The following is an 11,801-nucleotide window of genomic DNA, read 5'->3' on the forward strand; positions in this document are numbered from 1 at the left end:
ACGGACGGACGGACGGACGGACGGACGATCAAGCGATTCTACAAGCTGCATCTGACTATGTCAGATGAGCTAACAAAACAATACATTTATAAATGACGTATGGCATTTGTTCTCTTGTTTCAAAGGTTTGCAACGCTTGCCACGATTCTCGCGTCTCGTGTTACAGTGTGAGAATTTGTCTTGTTGTGCAGAATTAATTCATGACCACGTAATATTTCATCAAATATTATTTACATGTGTTTAGCCATCATAATATGCATAAATTACTGTGATGTACAATAAATGTGTATGAATTTGAATTTTGTGATCGATTCCCATCCAATCAGCAGCCTTGTGATGAAGTTCCTGTTATCGTAAGTTTTCACTTAAGTAAGTTTAGTTTAAGTTGTTTCTGGGAACGCTATTAAAATTAACCTTAACATTAACATTAGACTTAAAATTAATCGTAACTTTACGAAGTTTCTGGCAACGGGCCCCTGGGTCATCTTTAAAACATGGTCAAACCAGCCTGAGAGGTTTGACATAATCTACAGCACTGCAACTTTTGGCCACCTTGTGGAGGTTGACATTGGAGTTTGTCTTTAGCCAAAATGCATTCCAAATCCTCCTTAAGCACCCGTTGCGGAAGGACTCTTTCTTGGACATATCTAACTTGATGACATGGGCCAGCAGATTAACCCACAGAATGAGACATAGTTGACAATGCTGTTGCATAGTATGATCTTGGACCGTAAGCTTAGCTGAATGGACCTTGAGGCAGGGGTAAACTTAAATATAAATTAATCAAACCATTTTGAGTTTAAAAATATTATTCCTAAACCGACTGTGCTGAGCTTTAGTTATATACCCCGTACAGACTACGAATTTGATATGATACTAAACTAGTGCGCGTTAGACGCGTGTCTAACGCGCGCAAAAAATTGCAGTGGGTACACGCTATCCTGCTCCAAATACGCGCTGGCCCGCTCCAAGTTGGCCCCCCTTTCGAAGCAGGGCTATCTTGGTGCGCACCAAGTTATCCCGCTCTAACTCCGTGTCTGTACGCAATCGGTACCTAACACGTGCTAAGTTTCGCAATACGCATGCGCATAGCCTTATTTAGGTGACGTACGCCCACTCGCACGCACGCTCGCTGTACCTCGCTGTCTGCAGGGTGACGTGGCGAGTAGGGAACTGAGCGGTGGGAGAACTGATGACTCATTTAAAGTAGGGTCAAATATGCAGTCTGTACGCTCCTAGTTAGCGCGCGCTAAGTTAACGCACGTCAGACGCGCGGTAACTTTTGTAGTCTGTACGGGGTATAAAAATCACGATAAATATTTCATTTATCATAACATACCTTCCCCAGTTCTTTTAAGTACATCCAACAGATACCTTGATTATGATGAGTTTTCTGCAAAAGTGTAATCATATAATATCATTACTACATTGAATTAATATATTTAATTTATTAATGTAACATTCAAGGAGACTAATCCTGAACAACAAGAACAATGGAACATGACTGTAAATTCGTGCCTACATGTAGCCATATGGCATATACTAACCCAGTCACTGTCATCCAACTTCAATGCCTCACTGTAGATTTCTGAAGCTGATTTATGTCTAGCTAAAAGAAATCTGAAATAAATATGTCAATATTTATAACAGTAATTATTATATTATTTATTATAAAGTTTTGATTACCAGTCTGCATTGAATGAAAATGTCCCATTTGGTTGTGGATGTAAAATAAAATAGTATACATGTTTGATTAGCACTCTGCATTAAATAAAATAAAACAGGTTTTTTAAATGTCAAATAAAATGATGCTTGTAAATCTTACAATGATCTCCCGATCTGTTTCAGGTAGTCCGGATTTTTTGGGTTTATGAGCGAGCAGGTCTGAAACACTTCCAGTGACTCTTGTACCTGACCTTCCCCTCGCATTATCAACCCTATGAGAAGAAATTATAACAACAACGAATGTATGTGCATGTATGCATATGACAATATCACCGAGTTTCTGTGAAAAAAAGCCCACTAGCTACCAACATTATAATCGTGGCATGCACACTTGCAAAAGCAACAACTACAATGTACATGACACACTCGTTTGTGCACAATTTCTGCATAGGAGTGTCTGACTACTACAGCTCTCACCCTGTACATAGAGTGCATATTCACACATGCTATGGGTCTCAGCCAACTGCTCCCGGATGAGAGCCTTGCAGGCATCATACTCCCTTCTGACGTAATGCAAGTGTATCAGCCAGTTCCTTCTCTCAATCAACGGAAGCTCAGGTGCTACAGTAGAAAAAAAGAGTGCCCTAAGTTCGGGAAACACAGATAAAATTTTAAATTCCAACCAGAGGAATGGGTATTACTTCTTAATTAGCCATTGATATATTTTCTATGTAGCTGATTTCTCTTAATTAAAGCTAATTAAAGCTGGGTTATTAGTTCTTGTTTGCATATTTACCTTCACAGGTGGAGTCACTGGTTTATACTTGCTGACTTGCTGATTTCGCAAACTGTTCTGAATACATAATCTAAACTTTGGTGATAAAAAACAGTTGCTCGGCTTATATACAAAAGTTTTCCTTGCAATGTGGTACGTGCAATGTGCAGTGTAGTGAAAAACTGTTGCACACAATGTACAATTGTACATAATTGTAAATGTTCCCTAATGCTGGCTAAATTCTTCTCAAATTTTCATTCCTGTGGGTGCAGATCTGGAGTAGGTGGGAGGTATCTTGAGAGGCGATAATTTTATCGCATGACAAAAACATTGGATAATATATAAAAAATAATACTGAAAGACCTGTGGTATTACGCACACACTTCAAAAACAATTATATAAAAACAAATGATAGCCTACATGGCCTTTACGATCTATTAGCTTGTCATCTATGCTTATAGGTTGGATTCATATTCCATACCTTTCTTGATTACTGGCTGCGATGGAGGTGCAGATGGCGCAGATGCCAAACCTGGTCCATTGCTGCTGGAAATGCTGGCACTTTCTGGATCCATATCTTCACATATGAGAAATGGCAACTGGTATTAAATTCCCTGAAACACATGTGCAAGTCCAAATTAAAAATACAATATCAAAAATAAATTATAGTCAGGCTCAGTGGTTGAAATTCCTATTAGTACACTTTCAATTCATCAGTAGTTTATTAGTTTATTTTCAATTTAACTTCTGGTAGCCAGACTGGCTACCTACATACAGGGTTCAACATTAACTTTTTATTTCACTAGACCATCGGGCTAGTAACTGAGGAAACCCACTAGCCCTGACCTAACTTTCACTAGCCCAGACCCAGACCATTGTTATGAAAAACTTTATTTAGATAAGAGTGTGTCATCGTATGAATTCATAGATGCTGTTTCCCGCGCTTTAAATCGCGCGTGGGCCGAGTTCACGTTCATCATTCGTATTCTACCACAGGCATACACAAGCGCACGGTTTATCGATCGTCTACTGTGGCTGGCAGCAAGCCACGTTATTGTTTTTGCCGAAGGGTAGACTGGTATCCGGCCTCACGCTCTGCTAGACAATGTACACGCTCTGCGACAAACAGTGCGGCCGCGAACCAGTCTAGCTAGAGGTGACCTTTCAGTGCAACATATATGACCAATTCTAACACGACCAGTCGGGCTACTAGCACTCTGGTTGTATGCGACCAGACCAAGCATTTACCCGACTAGGTCGGTCGGACGTGAGTTAGTGTCGAACCCTGTACATATAGTGCAAACCAAAAAAAAACATCAAAAATATGTCACACTCACAGCCTACATACTGCTAGCTTTTACATGGCTCAGAGATGGAACCAGGGTTTTACCAAGGTATTTAACACATTACATACTGTGTCCTTCAACGCTGAAGCTAATTTGCGACATCGCAAATGTTGGCAATGTTAGGCAATAGTTAGGGACCAAGTTCCAGTTGTTTACTGACAATACCAAAACAGCATTGTTGTGAATGACCCAAGCCCAGTTTTGCACAACGGATTAGTTTAGCACAAGTGAAAACACATTTGCGGGGGTTCCAAACTATCGCTGATAGGGTCTATGTCCCCCAGGGTACTGCCGGAACGTAACCTGAGTACGGTCCGCCGGTCCGGTATACCGGAACGTACCATGGTACTAAATACTACTATCTAATATGCCGGACCGTACTTCGCCTACTCCACTAACGAGTCTAGGGAGTCGCCTACGCCTACTCCCTAACCCTAACCCTAACCATATCAGCTAGATAGTTACCAGGGTACGTTCCGGCAGTACCCTGGGGGACATAGACCCTATGAGCCAAACTATCCTTGATTCTTGCAATTTCACAGCTTGATATAAAAATTATATAGCTAGGCATCACTAAACGGATCTAGTTTACCTGTGTGTTCGGACTTCTTATGACACGCAAAACTCACTCAACTTGGAACAGCCCCTTCATTTATTTATAAGCGATGCCTATGCCTACTAAAGCGTTTAACTAACAAATAAGCAACTGAATAGGGGTGCACCGGAACTTGGATCCGGCCGGAACTATCCGGCCGAATCCCCAATTTTCAGAGTTCCGGTTCCGGCCCGAACCCTTCAGGAACAGTTGGCCGGAACCGGAACCTTTTCCTAAATTTATTTCTGCTACAAGCGTCATCAAGATCAAAAGATCAGTCACTGAATGTAGTTGAGCGTCAGTAGAGTCAACTTGCTGACAATATAGTGTTAACAACTTCACACTAGTCCGCCCAAAAAACTTTGCCACGTGAACATCGGCTAACTAACTGAACTAAACCTAACTGATGTTAGGTGATTCACGAGATTTTCTTTTAAAAGAAAATGCTCTTACTCTTAGAGCCACAGGAATGGCATCTGTACGTATGTTAGTTGAAAATAATAGACTAATACCAGGTATACTGCAACATGCAGGTTTTGCCACACAATTCGCTCGCGAATAAGATGCCAGAATTATGCACTGTGTAAGCAGATGATTCATACACCTAACAACCATCCTGTAATTAGAACTTTGTAGCATTGAGAACAATGAGAACAATGTAGAATGTGAACATGTATATCAGGGTTCTCCCTACGTTGCGCAAACGGGGCGCGCGTGCCCCGTTTGGGAAAACTCCCCCCTGTTTCAATCGTTGCGCCCCGTTTAAAATACCTCCGCCCGATTAAATTCCACCACAATAAAAGTTTGCCAGCGAGGGAATCGATCGTCAAGAATTCCCATTCGACCAGGACACCCGTCACGTGTATTTTTACCGTGCCACGCATGCACTGCAGACAATACACAAGTACAAACAGTCAACCTGTCCCACACCCAACACTAACTGTACACCGACTCGGCTATCTTATATATACAAGAACCCCAAATGCCGTCTATGGTGTGGTGACGATTTTACGCATTAATTAGTGGTACGGTAAAAAAACACGACCCCGGACCCCTCCCCCCCCCAGTTCCCCCTCCCCCTCCCCTCCCCCTGTTTGAATTTCATCCTGGGGAGAACCCTGTATATGAGAACATGAGACATGAGAATATGTGACATAATGAGAACATGAGACATAATGAGAACATGTAGTGCAATGTCATCATGCATTGTCCTACTCGCCTGAGCGATGTGCATGCTAATGCTAGCCGCACACTATCTGACCCGAGCACGATTTGAAGGCTTACGATTGGATCGAGATGTTCTAGTTTGGCTCGGGAGGCTTAAGATTGGCTCGGGAGGTCATTTTGGCCCGATTCGAATTTTGAATCGGGAACAGATCGGGTCGGATAGTGTGCGAGGGCTTACGACGCGACTCGGATAGTGTGCGTGGCCATCCGACCCGATCGACGAGCGCTGAAGAAAATTGACCAATCACAGAGCTGCGCCATGGGAACTCAACTGCATTCGAACTGCGAATGGCGCATTCGAACCATGCGAAAAACATCCCGACGCCTTAGTACACGCTAAAATCCGCTTGGAACGCCACAGAGAGTGCCATGGTTTTGCGGTCAACTTTGAGTCGGACACGTGTGGCGGTGGCCTCCGATCGGATCGGATCGGGTCGGATAGTGTGCGGGGCTTAGTCTGCGGCACAGTGCAAAAGGCGGATAGTGTGCGGCTAAGCCATAATAATATTGCATTCAGGCTGAGTGAGTTTTCACAATACTGGACCAAAACTGTCAAGTTATTCCCCAGCTAAAGGGATACTAGCACTACGGATTTTACTGCATACAACTGTACTATACTGTATAAACAAATTGCTGTCCTCTACCCACACGTACTTGTTACTACGTATACCTAATTTAATTGTTATAATTAATTATACATCAACGCTACAAAATTGAACGTGCCATTGACAACCGCGACCGTGCTGCCACCCTGAAAAAGTTGCGCATTTCCCATATACTTTTCGCACATTACAGACAGAGGGCTAACCACAAAGGTGCAATTATATTTATACCTAAATGCTATTTAGACCAACACGATGCTCATTTTAGGACAAATTATCCATAATATAACTTAAACTATATGTCGTTATAAGATATACAATCCCTTTCGCTTTTAAATTAATAAATAAGAAACAAACTTGGTCTGTAGCCCTTGGCTGAAAAGTCTTTTGCGCAAACTTTTCAGATTGTGCTCTTTGAGTGGCGCGCCACCATCGTGTTAATCAAACTGTATTTGAAAAATATTTCTAATGGTGACTGAACCATGAAACTTTTTATGTAGCGTATAATTTATCTAATTAACTGAAAATAACCCCCAGAACCTAGAGTAAAGGATCCCTATTAAGTTCCTGAGGTTATTCCGCCACCGGTAGTCTCGCGTCCGACAACAAAAATTTGATCATTGCACGTGCACATAANCAGCGTTACAAGCATGTTTCTTGCACAATGTGGGAATTTCACTTCTAACACGGTGTCCTAGCTTATTCATGCACAAGACCATCTGGCAGACTGCCCAGGTAATGTTCATCTATAGAAATAATTATTCCACTTTTTTTGTACTTTCACATCATATATAGCTTCTCATAGCAGGTGATCGCATCTGGTTGCGGTTGATTTCCGTTTGATGTTGCATTGACGACTGCATTTTATTTCTCCTCTATTTCTCCTCTCCTTCTTCCACTCCACACTCTTACTTTGCATTCTTGCTCAGGACTCGATGACATCTGCCTTTTCACGTGATATTTTAATTATATTATTTCACTCCAAGAACATTTGTGGTAGTGGTTTAATAAGATAGTCATGGACTTAGTGATGGGAATCGGTTAGAATTTCATCATCGATCCTCGATTGCACCCAACCGATCGATGATCGAATCAAATCAGTTGAATGTTATTGATCGCGGCTATCAGATATATCATATATTATATAATACAGTATTTTTGATAATACAATATTCTAAAAGCTATGTAACAGTATTATACTGTATTACATGCTTATGTTTGGTGTAGGTTAGATTCACTGTCGCCAAGCTGTAAAGTAACAAAAATAAAATAATGTGTCATTTCATCTTTAAATTATTATTTTTTAATTATTATATTATTTTTGATAATTGATTATTTATTTTCATAACCGAGCGCTAAACAATGACAATATAACAAATGATGGACTTTCGATAATAATTGATAATCGGTACATCACTAGTCATAGTCATTATCAAAGTGAGTAAATATTAACTGGTCTGATTGTTTGCAGCAGTGGAACCTGATTATGAGTGTGGTTACATAGTTCTTTAAATGTTCAGAATAAAATACAAGCTTATGGTACTTTTCTGGGCGTGGATAAAAATTAAGTTGGAGTAGCTAGCTCTGCTTGGTAAGTTTCAGCCTTCTTGCTTTGTCAGGCAATCAAGTGTGTAGTCGACGTGGCTGATGAAAAGACTGCAAAACCTCGGTACAAAAAGGTTCTAAATTTGGCTGTTTACCTCCAATGTAATCTATGACTATGTCTATGATTCTGATACAACTACCCTAGGATATAACATACTGCATAACATGTGTAGAAGTGCTAACCTCATACAACTAATATTGTAATCTAGCTTTCGATTTGTGTGTGCGTGTGTGTGTATACGTGTGGCTCTACTGTACTGCTACTGGCACAGTTACTGAGTTCGTGTGCATCATGCATGTGCGTATAGACTGTACTAGTACTATAGCTCCAAGAAACGGTATTGCTAGGGTTAGATACCCTAGTAATTAGTAATACCCTGGTGTATTGACGTTAGTCACACAGCCTGGTCGGGTTACTAGTACTAGTACTACACTACAGTAGTAGCTACGCTTGTTTGAGATACGTCACCGCTCTAGTAACTCAACCACTCTCCAGAAACCTGCGAGCATTTTATTTTTCCAGGCCCTTCTTTCAAGTGGGTTAATTGTCTAGCTCTGATATTTTACTCGATGCAAAATAATTTTCATGTTTACCGTATCTCAGCTTGCACAGTGTTGTTTGCGTTCGCGTGCCGGGATCACTTGTTTATCTATAGCAGCAGAACCGGAGCGGCGCAAGCGCCCTAAGCGGCTTTGGTACGTGCTCGGTGGTCCTCATTCATGCTGGCCCTCTGTGAAATGGTTTCGATTATGTTGACTCGTTTTGATCAGCATCTCAACGAATGTACTGCCGTATAAATAAGGAGGGAGACAGTACGTGCGGGTTTCAGCGAACGGGCGTGGGTGTTTTTCTAAAACGGCCTGCTTTGCTATTATCATATAGTATTGCCTTATCTGGATGTGGCATTTTCGCATATTGTGCGCGCGTGTAGAGATGTAGTGCGTGATGGTGTTAGAAGTGTGCGCAGATGACTGGAAAAGCTGCTTTTATTCGATTACCAAATCGCGCATACAAGACACGCCAGTTGTATCCACATGCGCCCGTTCGGTGAAGGTTTTTGCTTTTTAAATAATTTTCTTTTCTAGTAATGTTCCCAGCATGCACAGACCTGTATATTAGCCTGAGAATCCGCATGGAGCGTAATCAGAGGCAACTAGGCAAGTGTGGTTGTTAGCGTATCTGTCAAACGTCATCAAAACTAATGGCCCAACATTTCGCGAAATTTTCAAAATAACTGGTTGAAACTCGACAATGCGGACGTTGAAATATATATATATATATATATATATCATATTATTTGAAGTCCGATAATAGAAAGGAGTGGGACTTCCACCTAAACATAGCAAAATTCCGTCATTCACTATTCCTTAGAATACTACGATTTACTACGCGTAACTCAAACCAACTTATCTCCAATCGTACACCAGTAACATTCGCCTAGCATCCGTGCGAAATCGTTTCCTCGTATACACCGCAATCCGGCGAGATACAGACTAAAACAGTATGGACACGATTCTCCATTTCTCTGTTGCCAGCAAAAAACGATCCATAACCCGCCTAACTTGAACAATACGGCAGCTACTAACTACTCTCGGCACACTTGTGCCGCTCCGGCAATGCGGTCTGTCGGGCGCGCTGGTGAGAATTCGGACATCGAGCAACACTCGACGAGCTAATCTTTGAACCTATTTACGCGCTGGTATTGCCCACGACACGCACGCCCACCCGAATCCAGCAGGCAGCCTCCAGCTCCAATCTCCCAGCGTTTTAGTCTGTATTTCCGGATTGCGGCGTGTTCCTGTATACGAGCGAAACGCATTTCGCACGATGCGTAGGCGAATGGCACTGGGTACGATGAGCTCAAGTTGGCTTCCTTGAGTTACGCCCCGTCAGTAAATCGTAGGTATTCTAAGGCTCAGTAAATGACGAATTTCCCTTATTTATTGTAAGTACACACTCCTTCCCTATTATCTACTTCTGATATATATATATATATATATTCGTTCGTCGTGTTTTTAATTTCTATTAAAATAGTTTTCGCCTCATACATAGCTATCGCTTAGAAATAACATTACGTTTCTTTTCGTTTTTATTCGCGCTTGCTAACAATTGCTAACACTCGCATGGACTCGGTGCTTGCAAGGATGCTCGTAGGATAATGATACAGCTAACAATAAAATAAATGCAGTTGAGTCTTCGCGTGGCGGCTGTCGCAAATTGATTGCGAACCCCAATGACGCAAAGCAACGCAGGTGTCCCCATATACATTCACGAACACATGCAGTGCTGCTTTTTACGGGCGGCATATTTGCTTGTCCTGCGTGAATGCTCTCTGCTCTCTAATGTTTCGGCGTGCGTGGATACCCACCTACACGCCTACACGCACCCTATTAATAGATGACTAATAGAATAATGAAAGGGACGGACGGACAGACAGACAAAAGGACTGAATGTCGAGTCGACAGAATAACACGGATATAATTTAACACGTAGAAATGAAAAGAACAAGTGAGATGGAGAGCATATACGCTATCTATAGAATAGCTTTAGCATTATCTAAACGTCCATATAATTGGGCATACGCCTAGTTTCGCTCCTAATGAGCCAGAGTATGTTATACGGTTTGTTAAAGGTCAAGCTGTCTATGTCATGTAACATGACCATAAATGGCATAGAGCAGAACGAAAGTTATTACTTGCTATGTTTAGGCGGGCGCATATTTTCTTGGCATATATCTGCATGGCATATATGCTACACATATCTTCCGTGCACCACTAGCTGTTCTATACAGAAGAATATGCTGCAACCATAGTTGCAGAGGTAGTTCAATATAACTACATAGCGCTTGTATAGAGACAACCTGCATTTACGGATGACATTTAAATCTCCTGTATCATTTCACGAGCACAGAGTGTAGCGTGGCTATTAATTCTGAGTTGGTCTATGGGTTTATGATGCGACTGCGTCGTTTCTCTCTTAGATTTGTTAGCGTTAGGGTCATCATGCTGTGCTAGCTGTAAGATATGCGTGATCATTAAAGTATAGTCCGTATGGTCCTATATATGTCCGTATAGTAAGAATTTATTAATCGCGCTATCGTGTGGTTGCGATGCAGTTGGATTGTCTATAACTATTTATAGAAGTAGCCAACGCGTTTATACTAGTTTATTTCCTTTGATATAACAGTAATATCTATAGTTTCAATTGTATTAGTCTCGCTGTTATAAACAAATATGATTACAAATCTTGCGAAGATAAAAAAAATTCGCATGCAGAAGATGAATATACGCGATAAAAATCTGTAATCTCACAAATATTTTCAATAATATAGTGTAAAGTAAAGTCGAAAAATGTAACAAATAGTGTCAAGTGTGTTATCAGCAGCAGTAACTTTCTGTCACTTCAGTTTGATCGCCCTTTTTGTAAAATCCCTCTAAGCCTAAATCCCACTTACTCGCTCAGGGATTTACTAAGCTATACTCATCATGCAATCAAAATAAAACACAACTCTACGAAACTACACAGATATTTCCAAGTCGTCACACTCGCGCCGCGTGTCGCGTAATCGAATACAAGTAATTCCGTACCTTAGAGTTGTGTTCGCGGAGGCGCTCGGCGGGGTGAAGGTAGGTCGGTCGAAGGTAGAAAGGAGAAGTATATCGGGACTACGAGTGGGAATCACAAGCAAGATCGGACAGATCGGAGCTGGACAATAACAGGACTATATGGTTCAAAGGGTCAGAGCCGAGTTGTATCGCTGGAATAGGGTGTAGGAGCTAGGCGAAAACTGGACTTGCTGCGGAAAGGATGAGAGCCGACTCGTTACCTGGGAATAACCATGGCAGATCCGCCCTCGAGTCATTAGTGTACTCGGATGCTAAGGGCGTGGTGTATAGTGATTACCTGCGGCGTTCTATTATTATTTATCACTTGGAGCGAAGAGGCGTGTTGTTTCTAGTGATTGCATTTGGGGAATAGTGTGAGG

At 41.6% G+C, this 11,801-nt stretch overlaps 1 protein-coding gene across 1 annotated transcript in view; it reads right to left on the reverse strand.

Moving 5' to 3' along the window:
* LOC106813911 (Bardet-Biedl syndrome 4 protein-like) overlaps positions 1-6,663 on the reverse strand; it is a 17,050-nt gene extending 10,387 nt beyond the window's left edge. The window contains exons 1-6 of the mRNA XM_014818154.1: positions 6,567-6,663; positions 2,922-3,054; positions 2,143-2,286; positions 1,826-1,937; positions 1,548-1,620; positions 1,340-1,393 (exon numbers count right to left, since the gene is read on the reverse strand). Coding sequence (XP_014673640.1) covers positions 1,340-1,393; positions 1,548-1,620; positions 1,826-1,937; positions 2,143-2,286; positions 2,922-3,015 — 477 coding nt within the window. The 5' untranslated portion in view covers positions 3,016-3,054; positions 6,567-6,663. The remainder of the gene's footprint in view (positions 1-1,339; positions 1,394-1,547; positions 1,621-1,825; positions 1,938-2,142; positions 2,287-2,921; positions 3,055-6,566) is intronic.
* Positions 6,664-11,801: the final 5,138 nt, after the last annotated feature.

This window comes from Priapulus caudatus, unplaced genomic scaffold (assembly GCF_000485595.1).
Source record: "Priapulus caudatus unplaced genomic scaffold, Priapulus_caudatus-5.0.1 Scaffold843, whole genome shotgun sequence".
Lineage (NCBI taxonomy): Eukaryota > Metazoa > Priapulida > Priapulimorpha > Priapulimorphida > Priapulidae > Priapulus > Priapulus caudatus.